This window comes from Podarcis erhardii (genome assembly GCF_964252035.2).
Source record: "Podarcis erhardii genome assembly, chromosome: 6".
NCBI lineage: Eukaryota > Metazoa > Chordata > Lepidosauria > Squamata > Lacertidae > Podarcis > Podarcis erhardii.
The window spans coordinates 33,038,904-33,056,851 of record NC_138510.1 but is presented as its reverse complement, the minus strand read 5'-3'; the positions used below and the strand labels follow the sequence as shown (position 1 = coordinate 33,056,851).

General features: G+C 43.2%; 1 protein-coding gene across 1 annotated transcript in view; it reads left to right on the top strand.

Annotated features, from left to right (window-relative positions):
* The window catches only part of LGR6 (leucine rich repeat containing G protein-coupled receptor 6), a 147,095-nt gene that overhangs the window by 113,480 nt on the left and 15,667 nt on the right, over positions 1 to 17,948 (top strand). Inside the window, exons 7-11 of the mRNA XM_081866998.1 lie at positions 12,738 to 12,806; positions 14,378 to 14,449; positions 15,174 to 15,245; positions 16,220 to 16,285; positions 17,128 to 17,199. Coding sequence (XP_081723124.1) covers positions 12,738 to 12,806; positions 14,378 to 14,449; positions 15,174 to 15,245; positions 16,220 to 16,285; positions 17,128 to 17,199 — 351 coding nt within the window. The remainder of the gene's footprint in view (positions 1 to 12,737; positions 12,807 to 14,377; positions 14,450 to 15,173; positions 15,246 to 16,219; positions 16,286 to 17,127; positions 17,200 to 17,948) is intronic.

Below are 17,948 nucleotides of genomic sequence, written 5' to 3'. Positions count from 1 at the left end.
ACGCAGACTCTAATTCTGTAGCAATGTTATTTTTCTGGTCTGAAAACATACCACTAAATGAGACATACACAAATGTGTACCTGATGATAAGTCAGATAAGAAGCTTTTGAATGGATCAGTTTTATGACTTATTTCAATTAGAATGGCAGTAGCGCTATGCGCTTTGGCAGTGTACAGGAATAAGCTGTGGGGAGCTGGCTGTGAAGACAAAGGGAACATTTTGTTTTTAACCAATTAATCTGTTTTGAAAAAGTTGCACACTCGAGGTATTTAAAGCCTGGAGCCCTGGCAGCAGTCTTGTATGCAGTTTCAAGTCCCATTACGCAAGCAAACCTGTAGTATATAATGTAACAAAAAAGTGGGTGGTATGGCAGAATTCCCTACCGATCTCAAGATCGTGGCTTCTATTGCCTGGGAATTGTATCTTGGCTGGAATCAAGTGTGATCACATGACAGTGATTGCAGTCTGGACATGTATCATTTATGATATATTATTTTCTTCCTAATCTTAGCTTTCCCTTTACAGTATCAGATACAAGCTGTTTAAGTGTGATATTCTTGTAATGCTTGTTCCTCTAAATTGCACATGCAGGTTGGGAATTGGATGTATCTGTTCATATTATAAAAAGACAATGCACTGTACCCAAATATAAAATGAAACCTGACGTGAAGTTTCAGCTTTCCTCCTCCCCCCCCCTCTGTAGGAAATGTTTATTCTCATTGAAAAAACATGGGGATCAACAGATGATGTAGTAATATTTTTTTTTGAAGTCTTATGTTGGTTTTTAATTTAATTTAATAATAACTTTAAAACATATATATAGTCCAAAACTTGGATGCCAAAGTTTACATACATACACACATAGATAATGTTAATTATATGCTGTCTTTCCTTAGTTCAAACCATGAAACACGAAAAAACTGTGCATAATTACAGTAAAACAAAAGTAGCCATAAACAATAAGTAAAACATTTAAAAAATTCACAATCAAATTTCACAATTTCAACATAAATAATAAAAAATCTAAAATAAGAATGCAGCTTTCCTCTTAAGAGCTGGAGTTAGCAAGAGACTGAGGGAAGCTGGAGTAATGAGTGTATGGAATAAGAGTAAGAAGATTAGGAGGAAACGGGAATTCGAGAATGGGGTCAGGTCTAGGAAGACTGTAATGATACATGGGTAGAAATCTGAGAAAGGAAAAAGCATACTATAATACTAGAAACGCAAGAGGCTAGAAGTAGATTCTGCTCTGTCTGGCCTGTGCCAGTTCTCCAGTTTTTCTAAGCATTGTGAATTGAACAGGATTAATCCATCCACTTAAGGTACAGTTCAATAGGCCTTTCCAGAGGTCATATCCTGGAGTATAAAATGCCAGCCACTGAATGTGAATCTGATTAAACTTTTTATAGTTTCTGACCCCGGGATATGAGCTGTGAAAGAATGTGTTTGTTGTTTGGTAACTGATAGAATTTGACAGATGCTCATGGAATGTAATTTTTGTTTTGCTTATGGTTTTAAGGTCTAAAAGAATTAACTGCTGTTTGAACTTTCATGGTGCATAATGTCTATGTTTCAAATGTGAACCAGGGTCACATTAGAAATCCTTGATAAACTAAAGGGATTTAGCAAATGTGCATATTCTGTAGTTATTCCCAGTTGTCTGACACATCATCTGCCCTATCATTTGTGCAGTTTCTGACACAGGTTTGCATATATCAGTTTAAGCTTCATTTTCCCCTGACCCCTACCCACTTTTTGTATGAATGGCATGACATTCCATTTGGAACTGCCACAATTCCACCCTTCTATTCCTAGAGTTAATTTCCAGTTTCTGCTACCTTTAGCTAGGTGTTGTTCTACTCTCTTGACAAGGACAGGCAATCAATTGCCATGGGTCTCTGGGGCAATTTGACTCAGTCATCTCCATCACTTGCCTCCATCACCTTGCTGACAGCTTTTGTGCTAATGGTGGCATGGTGTCATGTGCTTTAAATGTATACTGTGGATCTGTAATTTGTACAAGGCAACTGTCCTCCTGTCTCAGAGGAAGGGGGAATCTCATGCTTTTGAGAGGGAGGATAGTACAGTGGAAGCCAGAGCAATACCTAAAGCTCTTCATGGTCCTTCTGCTCATTCCTGTCCTATCATTTTCAATGTCAACTTCTCCTTGCTGTCTTAGAAAGGACAGCTTTAATGTACAACCTTATTCTAGATTCACCTATTCATTCCACAATGCTCTCCAAACCATAAAATCAAGTTGGATTTGTCTTTACTGCCAACACAGAAATCTGCAGACTTTCATATGGTACTTTCCATAATTCATACTGGCATCTAGCCAACGAAGTCACTCTGGGTGTTTCTGGTAAAATATTCACAGCTATTACATTATTAAAAAGCACCCACGAGGTTGCTTTAATGGCATACTGTCATTTTACCAATATGGAAAGGGAGCACCATTCATACAAAATAAGTAAATAAATTGTAGAGGTGCATAGCAGAGGTGCATTCAGATCTACTCTTGGTTTCCTAATCTATGTCTATCATTCTGAGCATCACCCAATTATGTGGAATTAGTCCCCTTGGGGTTTTTTCCCCCTCTGTAGCTGCGGCCCTGGTGTTCTCTCTCATTCATACAGATTCTTCCTGAATCTGTATAGTGAAGGACCCCCCAAGAGAGTCCAGCTCCCGAAGGTCTACTTTTAGCTTGTTAAATAAATTCAGCCCAAATTGAAACCATATTGAATCCAGAAGCTTCCTCGGCTACAGAACAGACAGCTGAGAACAAACACTTTCCAGAAGCATTAAAGAAAAGGAGCTTAGTGTGAGGGGAAGGCCTGGGGGGATTGAGGAGACAGCTGAGTTTTGATCCTATGAAGTGACACTAACATCTTCTCAGAACAGTGTGGTCACATTCTATGATAATCCCAGGTTTGGGGAGTTAAGAGAAAGGGTGAGCTCTCAGTGTTAAGCTATCTGGGATTCACTGGTTGCAACGTATAGCTAAATACTCTGTCCTGACAAAACCTGACCACTAGCAGTTGTCCCACTCCCCGGCAAAAAAATCTAAAATTATGGTACCATTTCTGTCAGCAGTGACTCATTTTCCATATGAAGAGGGAAAGCTGATGATACAGGTAAACCACAATCAAAACCTAACCTTCATCTTTCTTTGGGATCAATTTTTTTGAGAAGTGCACAGGAACTTCTTTCAATTTCTTGAATGAACAAGGCACCCTTAATTCACCTGTCATGCTGAGGTTTATCACATTATGACATAAGAGTGATCCCACTTCACTATGGAGAGTGTGTAGCAAAAATATAATTTAAAATTATTTAATTCAAGGGGGAGTTGTTATCCCAGGATAGCAAGCCTGAAGTACCAACTTCTAAAGCTTAGCTATGTAAAAACAACTTCAGAGTCAAAGCAGATTCCCATGTAACTGCATGCAAAATTTCCTGGGAAATCTTAGCCGGAATGGATTCTTGCTGATTTGACTTGAGCTAAATTTCTGTAATGTTTAACTCCATGAGCCTTCTCCCCATTCCCAGTTATACCTCACATTTTGCACTCTTTGAATGTGGCACTCACCCATAATATTTGCACCGCCCAGATGTGGGCACATGCCCACTCCAAAAAAGGTGCTCACTAAAACACTTACTGGTGGCCAAAATTATTGGAAAATATCAGCTATCAATGTAGAAATAATGCCCTAGCAAAAAGTCTGGAAGTGCTATGGACCCTTTTTTCTGCTTTCTTGGGCAACAACTGTCACAGAGTTACAGCAGCAGTCCGAATTACTGGAAGGGGCTGGAAACAGTATGAAACTAAACAGAAAATTTCCAGCTCCAATTTCTGATCTTACTGCATCTGTAGGTTTATTAGCTGCAAATTTGTGGTGTTCTGTGGAAGAGTTTATGGTTCCATATAGGTCCCCCCCCCCCCCGGCTTCCTAGGCAGAACCACTAATAGCCTCTAAGAGGCAGAAAATTGAGCTGAGGCTATCTGTTTTCGTCTCTCTCACTCTCCGGCCCCTCAAGAGTTATTATTAGTTCCAGGCTGTGTGTCATTGGTTCAAACAAATCACTCTGGCAGGCCTGTCTGGCAGTCATCATTTTGCTACTGTCGATTTACTTTTACTCTTAAATAAACATTGATCGAGGTGTTCTAAATATGGGTCCATGGAAGCTCTCTAGAACAATAACAAGTTCAGTTATCCTGCAGCTTTTCCAGGAGACCAGGCGGAGTTTTAATAGGTTCCTCTTTTAAAAGCAGGAATAGGTGAAAAACCTGAACAGGCAGCTCTGAATGTGGTTAAGCGAGTAAGGGTTTTATAGCCGTACCCCTCACACCCATTTCCCCCACCCACCTTTGGCAGAGGACTGAGCTTCAAGAAAGACCATTAACATGGACAAGAGACTCTTTTCATATACAGTGGTACCTCAGGTTAAGTACTTAATTCGTTCCGGAGGTCCGTACTTAACCTGAAACTGTTCTTAACCTGAAGCACCACTTTAGCTAATGGGGCCTCCTGCTGCTGCCGCTCCGCCAGAGCACAATTTCTGTTCTCATCCTGAAGCAAAGTTCTTAACCTGAAGCAATATTTCTGGGTTAGCGGAGTCTGTAACCTGAAGCATATGTAACCTGAAGCGTATGTAACCTGAGGTACCACTGTACCAGTTTATTTCTATTTGGAGTCCTCTGGAGCGACGCAGAACATAGCGTTGCTATTGTTTGCCAATTTTCGGGGGGGGGGGATTATTTTAGTTTTATAGAATTACATGAACATTCTCTCGTTGGAGCTATTAAGCAAGGGAGTGCTCATCCAGCAATATTTTATTTTATTTTTAAGTAAGGAAGACATGAGCAAGTCCTGTCAGGGAGTTCGGCTACTCAACATAATTAATGTCCCAGGCATAGTCCCAGTTGGTGGGTCACACAACGCTTTCCAAACTGCAGTTGTGTTATAAATTATAGTGCTGGCCAGAGAGAAAACTGTGTTTTCCCAACAATGATACAGCGTTCTTCCAGACAGGGACATAATGGGCCATTCAGCTATTGCAAACAGGTTGTTGACAACAGGTTGCTGTATGTTTTTTAAATGGATTTCCAAAGAAAGTGGGGTTAAATGGGGGCAGAGAAAATACATTGTTTGGATGCCCACATAGTCATGTGGACTCTTTGACAATGCAGTTCTAATCAGTGGCGTAGCGTGGGGGGTGCAGGGGGGGCCGGCCGCACCGGGTGCAACATCTGGGGGTTAGGGTTAGGGGGAGCAAATCCATGGGTTAGGGGGCGCAAATCCATGGGTTAGGGGGCGCAAATTACTTGCCTTGCCCCTGGTGCTGACAACCCACGCTACGCCACTGGTTCTAAGTGCTGTGAAAATGCAGCATCCACCAAGACAACTAGAGCCGTTGCATCAAAAAAAGTTCTTAGTATAACATTCTGTTTTTTCCATGATGTTGACCATTGACTGTACAGTGGTACCTCAGATTAAGAACTTAATTCATTCTGGAGGTCTGTTCTTAACTTGAAACTGTTCTTAACCTGAGGTCTCCCACTCAGTGGCGTAGCGTGGGTTGTCAGCACCCGGGGCAAGGCAAGTAATTTGCGCCCCCTAACCCATGGATTTGCGCCCCCTAACCCGTGGATTTGCGCCCCCTAACCCTAACCCCCAGATGTTGCGCCCGGTGCGGCCGGGCCCCCCTGCACCCTCCACGCTACGCCACTGCTCCCACTGCCACCACCGCGCCATTTCTGTTCTCATCCTGAGGTAAAGTTCTTAACCCAAAGTACTATTTATGGGTTAGCGGAGTCTGTAACCTAAAGCATCTGTAACCTGAAGTGTCTGTAACTTGCTGCATTTTAAGATGCTAATGGATTCTCAACCTTACTATATTCTGCAGCCTGAAGTTTTCCCACCTTAGTGCAAATATTTTCCCCTGTTTTGTTTTGTCTGATTTGGATTTGAATAGCCCCATGGACAGAAAGGTGGTCTAAAAGCTAAGCCAGGCCACTTCACAATCTTGTTTGACGACTCTTTCTCCATATTTAGCAATTTAGATGAAATGTTTTGGAGAGGGTTATGGGTATATGGTCGCAATTATGCAAATACATCCCAAAGATTTGCTCCAGGACAGTGATGGGAAAGCTGGAAATGAAATAGCAACTCACCAATGCTAACATAATGTCATATTTTGTGACATTACACTGATGCTGCAGCTAGAACACTTCGTCCTAAGCATTTATTTGTTGGCCCAGAAAGCCTCTAGACTGGCCTATAAAAAACTCTTATAGAGTTGTTTTGCTATAAAGAATGGCCTTGTCAAGCTATCACCTACGCAGGACTAGTTAAAAAATGGAGTAAATCAAGGTTGACTTTTCCATTGCACATGAGGTTGGGGCTTGTGCCAGCCTTATCTGATCCTTCCAAACTCTGTTCTCAGTACCAGAGCTTTACTCTGAGTATAGCTTATGCAGTAAGAATAGGTTCTGAGTGCATATTCCTCAACAATGAGTAAATAGAGAGAATGCTGGGGAAGGGTGTCTAGCTCTGAGGGAGTTGTTGCAGACCCACTCACAGTACACCCCACCTCACAGGTGAAGGCAGTAAGCAATGATAGGTGGAACAATCCTGACACAACTTTATGGGATTAAAAATTGGTCACAACATTTTCAATCACAGATGTAGTTAGGCTTAGGCTTAGACTTTGGCTGTGTATCCACTATCAGCCTCCCAAGGGAAGGCTGAAGTTTGTACAGGGTTGTGCCTGAATTATGGGCCAGCTCAAGACACAGGTCAACTAAGCTGATACTCTGCAGACCTCTACTGGAAGCCCCAAGACCCTTTGGCTCCCCGCTTGGCTTCAGGACAGAAACTTCCACTCAGACCCCTCTACCAGGGTACCCTGAGATCACACCTGCTTGATGTCAGGGTGATGAACCAAATCACCCAGAACTGGACTAAAGATTCCACCCAATGCCTTGTCTGCCGAAAGTTGTGGCAATTCTTATGAGGAATGCAAGAAAGAAAGAAAAAACCAACAGGCCTGATTTGTTTGCAAGCAAATTCAAATACAGCGACCATTTGAATCACAGCAAGGTCTTTATATAAGGTGCCTCAAGAACAGCATATGGGGTGGATGGGCTGCTCTTCTGCTGGCCATGCTGCCGATCTCCAGCGAAGCCGGCTGTTACCCTTTGACGCCAGACCAGAGTGAAGACTTGCTGCAGTCTTCAGCCAATGCCCCACCCCTTGCCAAGGCTGACTGGGCAAAAATTCAAAATTATCGGGCAGGGAATTCCAGGGTCCCTTGCAGCCATCTGAGGAGGATCCCAATGCTTGGCCACAAGGCCAAAATAATTTTTCTCCTCCGATGTGGGGGGGTAGGGGGGAATCATGATGGGCCTCAACCACTGCCCACCCCAAAACTGGGTAAGTGGCCCTTTCTGGTCAGGATTGAGCTCCTGCATCTCTTTTTCTAGAAATTAAGAATTGAAGTAGTCTAGTGGAAACTAAAGTATTATTCTGAAGGAAATCTTAAGTCTTAAATGGGTAGCAAAGCTATATTGCAAAGGTTTCTCAAGCAGCTCTTTCATATTTTGCATTGCTCAGTGCTAGCATTCCTAAGAGCAAGCTCTAAGAAAGGGCTTTTGTGCGTCTCAGTTCATTTGCATTTTGGTATAACTTTTGCCCCTCTAGCAAGTGCATTCCCAAATAGAGTTCAGGAATGGCACCCCTATTCAGAGGGATCTGCTGAAAAATACAGTAATTTTCTCTCTACCAAGCAGAAACTGAGAGGTTATCCAGATAGACTCTCAACATAAGTGAAGAATGTCAATGCTTATTCGGAAAGAACTATTCTTGTATGTGCTTGCATGCTGCTTGATATGCAATCAAAAATTACAACTGTCAATTAAAGCCTGTGAAAGCGCTTGGAAGAGCAACTGAAAAAGCAGATGAGCGGCTTACGTTTTACTAATTATATTAGCTATCAATTGATGTTTTGTTTTTACTAGTTCTAACATGGATCATGTCAAAAATTGCCAGACTTTTCATGTTCATGGGAGAGGCTGCTTGGAGGACTAGACCGTCATAATGGAAATATTATATTTCACAATTCCCCACCCTGCATTCATAGGAATTCCATTAGTTATGGAAATTTTGATCTAAGCAAGCGCTATATCAACAATTGCAACCCAATACAGTCATCCCTTTAAAGGCGCCTCCAGACTGTTGCTATTTTTGAGTGGGATTCAATCACATACAGTATTGGCAAACTCAGGTTGTGCAATTACACTGGGAAGATCTTGTGCAAGAAACCTACTTCACCAAAAGATCAGCCTTTTTTTTCAATAAGGAAAATGATGGGAAAATGCAGTGGAAAGTGTGGGGTAACACTTGCTCTGATGTAACAGCATCTAGTCTTTCCACAAACCAATCAGAGTGAATGCTCTGTAGCTGATGTCTGATCTCCCTGCAAACACATCAGGATAAATGTAAACATTATCATTCACTCTTCACCACATGGTCTCAGGGAAGGGCGCAGCAATTCAAAATATTGAAAACAATTAAAAACAAATCAGACAATATTCCAAGTACACAACGTCCCAAGTGCTGTTGCATCATAGATTTGTGCAATGGCTTTATGATAATGGCAGTTTTATTATCAGTTCCTTTCCTAATAAACCCTAATATGGATTTTAATATATATATATATATATATATAGTGTCACAACGGGCACTTTCCAGTCCTTCAATACGGAGGCTGATCTTAGGGACAAGTTACATATTTTTTGTTAAAAGATGAGCAATTTAACACTGTAGTTCTTTAAGAACTTTCAGGAAGATGTCATCTGAACACAGTCATTTTTCCATTTTCCATTTGTCAATAAGGTCTAAGCCTTTGTCCTTTATCACCACTTTTTTCCTCAGTTCCTCCGATTCCCTTCTTGAGAAAGTGAGTTCAAGCACAAGTGATCTGCCCTACGTCTTTCACTGTGTAAACAGAATGCAGAGAATTCATTCAGCTTCTCTGCAATGTCCTTGTCTTCCTTTAGCACACCTTTTACTCCTTGTTGTCTAAAGGCCCAACCACCACCTTAGCCAGTTTCCTCTTTCTAATGTATTTTATTGGTGATGGTCTTTATATTTAAAATGATGTGCTCCTCAAATACTATTACTACTACTAATAATAATTGCATCCTTTGTTGTCTGCTTACATTTCTTTTGCTAAAGTTTGTGTTCCTTTTTGTTCTCTTCATTTGGGCAAGACTTCATTCTACTAGACCACAATTTCTTCCACTCTTCTTGAAGCATGACCTCTCCCCTTAGCACACTGCTTCACTGGACACCTTTTTAAAAAGCGCTCCCAACCCCACACATTTCCTTCCCTATTTCCTTTGTACTAATTCTTCAAACCCCATTTTCCCTCAAGCCCATCATTCACTAACCTCCCCACTTCCTGTGGAGATATGATGTAACCCAGTAGCAGCAGAAGTGCCTTTATCTTATCCAAGCATTTTAGTCAATCTCTGCCAGGAGAATCACCACCACTGCAAAATCTCACAGAGCATTAGATTATAAAATGATTGGCCATAGTTTTGGGGTTTTTTTAGGCTGTTCTCAAAAGCAGTGCTTTTATCTGAGTTTTCATTTTTCCACGTCTGTAACTGAAGGAAAAGATATAGTGAGAAGATAGTACATCCAATATAAAAATAGCTCTTTCCCATTACGCACCTCCCTGTAACAAGTGAGACATTTAAGACTCACCTGTTTCTGTGTCACTTGAGAAAACACCGTTGTAGTAGTGAAGTTTGAAATTAGAATGTCATAGAAGACTGACGCCTTTAAAAATTGGGAAATATTTCTGGTCACAATTGGAGTATGCTTACCTCAAATGCAATCAAATACCTTAAGCATACTGAGCAAAGAGTTTTGTGGTCGTTACAGCATTAGATTTCATGGACCAGAGCTATCTTCAGTTGCATGAAGTGTGATTCAAGTTTTCAGGTATACATACCCTGGATGTAATGGTGTGTTTGTGTGTGTGTTGGAATTAAGTGTCAATGGGATGCAAGAAGTATAGTCTGACAGCTCAGTCAAAGCTAATATATATGTAAAATGACCCTTTGCAACAACTGTGGTTGGTCACAACAGAATTGTTTTAGCATTGCTGAGAAAATTCACTCCTATAGTGGAACAGGAAACCATTATCTCTACTTAGACCCAAATGAATAGAATTGAATTTTTTAATGTTGCAGTTTCACACTGGCATTTCTCTTTGAAGTTCCTTTGTTCCAGGGTAGCCACTTTACAGTGTGTGTGTGTGTGTGTGTGTGTGTGTGTGTGAATGAATGAATGAATATCTGAGATGTTCACCTACTAGTCTGTTGTATTGGGGCCTCTGAGTTTAAGTAGATGTTATAGCATATGGATCTAACTGCATGCAAACACTTTTGACACTGATTCGTGTTACATGGTGCTTCTTTCCACTGCTAATAAGAGGCATGTCTAGCCCTGCCTACAATGGATAAGGGCACAGGGGAGTTACAGGGTAATTATGAGGCAGTGGTTGTGGGGGAGAACGGAGGGAAGTGGGCGTTACTAGGCAATTAGACGGCAAATCCCATTTAATTCCAGAGTAAATTCATGGTTGTTTCTGTCCTTTAACCACAATCCCATTCATGTGGTAATTACTTTGGGGTCCATTAAGTGCAATTACAAAGTAATCCACAGGAGCCAGTAATTACTCAAAGGTTCTAAGATATTCACCAATTAAAACCCACTGGGCTACCATGTAAATAGAAATGGTCACATGGCACTTATGAGTCAGGATAGTTCCCTGCAACGTGTTTTATTGTGCTGGCTTCTTCTATGAATGGGACAATGAGGCGATGGGTAGTACATAATCTACACAGCAGCAAGTACCTCATTGGCCGTTTCAGACCAGAGAAATCCAGTGTGAATTATTTGTTCGGTTTCTTTTCTTGTGGATCACCCACACTGTTCAGATGGCATCATATTCTTTGGGTTAAGTTTAGCTAGGAGCTTCTCTCGTCTATCTTCATCACTGGCTCGGAAATACAGATAGAGGCATTTATCCTGGAAATGGGCATCACTTTCTCAACAATTGAATTAAACCAGCTGGGGGTGAGGGGACACTATATTAGTTGAAAATTTCAATCCAAATACAGTAGGAGGGTTAACACACTCTGACCACTGAAAAGCATAATTAATGTTGGGGCCTTCTTGCATGTAACTCATGATATATCTCATTTCCCCTTGGAGAATTAGTGGTGCTTTCAGATGACAGTTATAGTCACTCCATGTGACATGTGACAAACATGGCATGCCAACACCTCCATCCCCCAAAAATGTATTTAGGCCTGTGCCATCCCCTTCATTCCTTGTTGTAACAATGGCAATAATATATAAAATGGCAATTATGTATAAAAATGTATTTTTACACCATTGGCACGCTGCCGGTCTTGCATAGTTCACATATCCTCCTCCTAATGAGAGGGCATGTGTATTTCAGTCTCCCTTCTGTTAGTGACTGAAAGTAAATGAAGCTGTGCTTTGCAAGACTGGCTTGTGTGGCTTTGCCCTCAAATAACAAATGGGTGAAGGGAGCCTGCCATAGCCTTTCCTTAAAACCACAGGTGGACAACATCGTGTCCTCCAGATGTTTTAATCATCACCACCACCACCATCACCATCATTTTATTTGTATGCCATCTTTCCACAAAAAAGAATGACTGCTCAAAGCAGCTTACACAGTGGCGGAGCTAGCTGCTCGGCCACCCGGAGCAGCACACATGCTGTGCACCCAGGGGCGATCTGCCCAGGGGACGGGGTGACTGTCACGGCGGCAATTTGCCTAGGGAGGATTTTGTCACCCCCTCCCTCTGGGATGGCACCCGGGGCAGACCGCCCCACCGCCCCCCTTCCTATGCCCCTGAGTTTACAACAAAGAAAACAATAAAATCAACTATTATGAGAACAATTTCTTGACATAATAAAGCAATAGCGTAACAGCAAATATCATAACACCAAAACACAACATTTCACTTGCAACAAGATTGCATCGTCATCTTAATTTTATTGGTTTTGAACTACAACTCCCATCATCCCTGGCTCCACAGCATTGTGGGGGGGGATGACTCATTGGCCACCCATGCCTCTCGTTTTCTTTAAAGTAGCCATAACATAAGTTACCTCAGCAGTAGCTGCTCTCTGCCCTTGTAGGCTACAGCTGCTGCTTCCCCTTTTCTCTGAAAAACAGGCAAAGCCAAGCAATATGTGAAGAAAGCACTGTTTGAAAATGCATTAAATGATTTCCTCTTCCTTTTGCTTGGTTTTAGAAATGTGTTTGTGAGGAGGACAGTGATGGTGGTGAGTGTAGGATAGACTGGTAGAATGCCTAGTCCTAGAAGGGCAGCTAAGATGCATCAGAGGGAGTAGCTCAGATAGGGATGTTGGGGATCCAAGATGGTGGTATTACTAGAGGTCTCTGGAGCTTGGCTTGGCTCAGGCCTGATTTTGCTCCTAACAGGGAATATTCCAACATTTCTTTGATATTGTGTTTCCAGACATGGGTGGCTGGATAAACATACTTGGAAATCTCATCTCCAGTGCATAATGACTCTGTTTTTCCAACCCTTTGGAATGTGTCACCCTCTGCTGAGCTTTTCTAGCTTTCTTAATGATGCCTTTGCTTTTCTTTCTCCCAGGGACCTAAATTATAATGAGTTGGTGGAATTCCCAGTGGCCATTAGGACACTCAGCCGACTTCAGGAGCTGTAAGGCATTTCTTTTGCTTTCCTCGAGGAAGAATTCTCAGAGATAATCTGGCTCCAGCTTTAATGTGGACAGAACTGCCATTCCAAATGCTAATGCGCATTCCTCTTTCACCAGGCCTCTCATAAATTCAGCATGCCCCTCTCCCCGCACTGCAATAAATGCCTCACGGATGTCATTAGTGCCAAATAGAATTTCCAAAGTTGTGGTACCAGTGGGCAGATCGCCATGGGGTGTAATAACTATGGCCTTTGGCCAAACACATGAGACTCACACACAAACACACCTCCGCAGAGAACTGCTGAAGGCCCACAGCACTGATGGGATGGGCATATTTTGCTGTGCCAGTTTCTGCAGCTCCTGCTGCTTTCCACCTCTAGGGCTATGTTCCTTCAGAAGAAGCTTTGAGGCTCTAATTATTACCCTCAGTGGAGCATTCTCATTTTCCACCTCACTAAGGTCCATTCATTCTTCCAGGACATGGGCAATTTCTGGCTTTCCAGGAAACAGACGTGCATTGTGGGTAATAAGCTTCTCAGCCCTTAGGGTGTGTTCAGATGGTCCTAATTTGGGGGTGGCATGCACTGTCTCAGTGTTTCCAGTTTCCAAAGTCCATATATCTGGGGTGTTTCAGCTGCACTGGTTCCCACCAGATTATTGTGTCCCAGGATAGGGGTCTAGACTGTGAAGCTTACATTGTTAGCTTGCCAAGAGCACAGGGGGTGTCTTTTGTACTTATTTGCATATATTCTGCTTACATTATAACTGCTGTTTGTGATGTCAGGTTTGACCAATGCTGCTAATTCAGTCTGGCTTCATTAAATGGTTTTGTCCTATCTTTCCATCTCAAAAAATTGATATGCATGCACATTCGCTGTAAAGAGCTTCATTTACTTTGAGCATCATAGAGAATTGGTGAAGTGCATATATTAAGAAATAAAAAATGGTAATCATGGCCACATAATGGGCATGTGTCTGTTTTGCAGCATGTATACAAACAACAAGGGATGCGGGTGGCGCTGTGGGTAAAACCTCAGCGCCTAGGACTTGCCGATTGCATGGTCGGTGGTTTGAATCCCCGCGGCGGGGTGAGCTCCTGTCTTTCGGTCCCAGCTCCTGCCCACCTAGCAGTTCGAAAGCACCCTTAAGTGCAAGTAGATAAATAGGGACCGCTTTCTAGCAGGAAGGTAAATGGCGTTTCCGTGTGCTGCGCTGGTGCTGGCTCGCCAGAGCAGCTTCGTCACGCTGGCCACGTGACCCGGAAGTGTCTCCGGACAACACTGGTCCCCGGCCTCTTAAGTGAGATGAGCGCACAACCCTAGAGTCGGACACGACTGGCCCGTATGGGCAGGGGTACCTTTACCTTTACCTTTATACAAACAACAGGAGGGAAAACATAAGTGGTGACAGCTTCTTGCCACATCTTCACAAATGCAATGGACTACATTGAAGATACTCACACAATCCATGTAGTAAATTTTATGTTGTGAGAAAGCTAACTTAGACTTTCTATGTTTAAACAATACTTCTGTGTTCTAATCCTTAACCACCCTGGTGTCTTCTTGCTCAACAGGGGCTTCCATAACAACAACATCAAGGCTATTCCAGAGAAGGCGTTTGCTGGGAATCCATTGCTTCAGATTATGTAAGGAATAGGAATATGAAACCCAAGATCACTGCATAACCCCACCATGCTTGCCATCAGGGAGCTCATCATAATTCCCAGGGCTGTTGTCTCTCTCTATTTCCCGAGGGAAAAGTTAAAGAAAGGAAACCAACATGAGTTGGAAAGTTGTACTCTAAATTTCCTTTACCTGTTTCTAATGCCATGTAATTTACAGTATTCCATCAGGGGAATGAAAAAGAGGAATCAACAGGTTATAACTGCAGTGTTTTCTTCATCCATATCAGTGCAGGTCCCCTTTCAGCCACTGGAAGATAGGAAAATGTATGTGAGGTACAAAGGAAACTCCTGAAGGAGCTGCCCAAATATGCTTTTCAGGCAGTTTTCCACTTTCGCTCATGGTGCTGCTTTTTTTAGAATTACTCTGTGGCAGGCAAAGCTTGTCATTAGCTGGACAGGCTATGTCAGAGCTTCATTACTGTAGAAATTTGACTAGGCAAAGGGTATTCTTGGGTCAGCTGGGAAAACATTCTTCACTTTTCCCCATGGTCTGAGATCACAGTGGCACAACTCATACCTGCTTTTGCCCTGTTCCCCCAGATGTGATAGACTTCTATATCCCACATGGTGCAGCTCTTTTAATTCTATCCCAGTCACCTTCCTCAGTAGTATTCATATTAGCAACAGGGAAGAGACCAGGCCTTTCTTGCATATATTGGCATTAACTGTGTCTTCTCTTCTACAGGACTTTGACCCGGGCTGGCATCCGTTTGCTTCCTGGAGGAATGTGCCAGCAGCTGCCCAGCCTACGAGTTCTGTAAGTTACAAACACACTTCCCTTTCTTGCTAGGGCTCTTGGCAGGCATATTTCCTACCAACACAGGAAGTCATGGCTCCCTGTTGCTGACCAGTCTGGCACAGAAGTGTACTGGGCAGCCATGGCACATTTTCCACCCTTCTGCTTTCTCCATTCCAAGGAGCTAGCATTAATGGGCTTTCTGGAAATCATATTGTGTCGCTTCAGATCCATCTGTAGCCATATGGAACATCACTCTTAATCCCCGAATTTAATGAACACCAGTATCGGGACACATTGGGTTAAGAATATCATGGTGATGAGTGGGTGGGGAAAAAAGGGCAGAGATTATCCAGGATTAAGATCAAAGTTTGTCTTTTGTACATATTGAAAGAAGTGCTGGATTGAAAAATCGCAGACACTGGAGTGGCATCTACAGCTCTTGCGTAGTCCTCAGCTAACACACAATACATTAAACTGTGGTGTTTTTCAGTTATACATCCCCAGATGTTGTTGGACTACGGTTCCTATAATTCCCCAGTCATTTTAGCCAGTGATCAGGGATTGTAGGTATTGTACTTGAGCAACATCCTTGGGACACAAGGTTGAAGAACACTGGTTTCAAGTGATGTAACAGCATCATGCAGAAGTATGATTTATACCCATATGTCAACTTAGATAGCTACCAAGTAGTAGCCTATTACTGCTCTGTTTTTGGCTTTTTTTGTGAGTTGGACACAGAAAGAAGCTAAACTGAACAGAGGAAGGGTTGAATAATCTAGGGATAATATCAGGAAACTGGGCATATAAATGAATGAAAGGACTGGTGCCAAGCATGGGGTGGGTGCAAAGAGGATATTACCTGTCTCTGGGGTTTCCTGCTTCCCCAGCTGCATAGCCTGGGGATACCCACTCCTTTCCTCAAAACCAAATACATTCCAGGAGGGCCTTCAAGAAGGAAAGCTTTGTTCTAACTTTCGTTGTTTTCCGCACAGTGAGCTCTCGCACAATCAAATTGAGGAGCTACCCAGTTTCCACCACTGCCAGAAGTTGGAAGAGATGTGAGTAACTCTTGCTTCGGGGCAAGCTGAGGTGGAATCCCCAAGCCTGCACAACAAGTTAAGCAGTCTGGAGGTGGATAAACAGTCTGGAGATGGGTGCTTCCTGGGGTTTAATAGCGTCTCTGGGTTTCTTGTGCCCTGTGTATAACTTTTTGCATGAATGCTTGAAGCAGCACAGGAAGCTGCCTTATACAGAGCCAGGCTTTTGGTCCATCTAGCTCAGTCTTGTCTGCTCTGGCTGGCAGTGGCTCTCCAGGGTTGCAGGTAGGAGCTTTTCCCAGCCTGACCTAGCATCGGTTGAACTTGAGACCTTCTGAAGGGAAGGCAGATGCTCTACCACTGAATATAAAATAGTTTTGAGGGATTTCAGGTTGAGAAGGTCAGGGCAAAACAGACCAGTGAGTATGAGGGCACTGAGTCTTTGCTTTCCCAAGGGTTCCCTTCTCCCCACCCGCATGGTATTCCCATGGGTGGGAGCACCAGCTGGTGACACCGAACCCTGCAGGCTTCATAGTGTGAGCAGATGCTGAAGAGGCCTGGGAACTGTTGGTATAAAGAAACCTTGGTGCTTGTAACTTCCGCCCCCCACCCTGCCTCCCTCAAGCACACTTTTTATTTGAAGGGGCCACTGTCGCAGGCCTGAGGCAGTATGCAGGGAAAGGGGTGGGTGGCAAGGAGTTGTTTTGTTTCTTGATCCACTTTCCCCTTGAAATCTGAACCCCTTTTCAAGCCTGAATAGAAATAAACCTTGTGGCAGTCCTCCTTTCTTCTGCTGCCAGTGAGGATGGAGATCTCTGTGAAGCAAGTCTCCCTCTCTCATTTCAGCCTCTCTGTCTTTGCAGTGGCCTTCAGCACAACCGCATCCACAAAATTGGAGCAGACACCTTTGGGCAGCTCACAGCCTTGCGCTCCATGTGAGTACAGCTTGCTGGGAAGCATCAGAGGTTTTTATTTTAGTGGAGTAGTGCGAGGCAGTGCGCTCTGGGCATGATCACAGATGCAGCCGTACAAAGATCTATTCAAAACAAGCCTGCCATGCCAGCCCATGGACACACAACACCCCATTCTTGTTATGACATCTACCTTGCCCCCACCAACCGAAAAAAAGGAGCAGCTGCACTGAGTGGACTATGTAGTTCAATGTGTTGGGCCCAGCTCTAAGCCTGCAAAAGTACCAGATGCAGATGAATTTAAAATAGTGTTGCAGAAGTTGGGTGCCACCCCCACTCTCTGCCAAGTCAGTAGCAAGATTCCAGGGGATTTCAGGCACTCACCCAGGGTTTGTGCTCCTTTGGAAGCTTGAAGACGCAGCAAAGACTGTCGTGGCTTTAATAAATATAATTCGTTCATCTATTTACACCTTCAGTCTGCATGGAGGGAGTCCAGATCTTACAGCTTGGTCATTTCAAGAGGGGCTTGTCCCCCACAGCAGCGCAGCACTGGAGTCAAAGTTATCTTTCCCAGCCAGCCTTCAGCCAGGCTGCCCAAGATGGATCCCAGTCTCTTCTCTCCCCTTTTCTTCTTAGCACACCTCACTCCGAACTCTCTCTTTTCCTGACACTTCAGTCATACACCTTATCACCATAGCAAGCTCTGTCTGCCCAGGCCCAAGAATTCCTCTCAGATGGACCATCAACACCTTTTGTTATGTTTATGCCTCTAT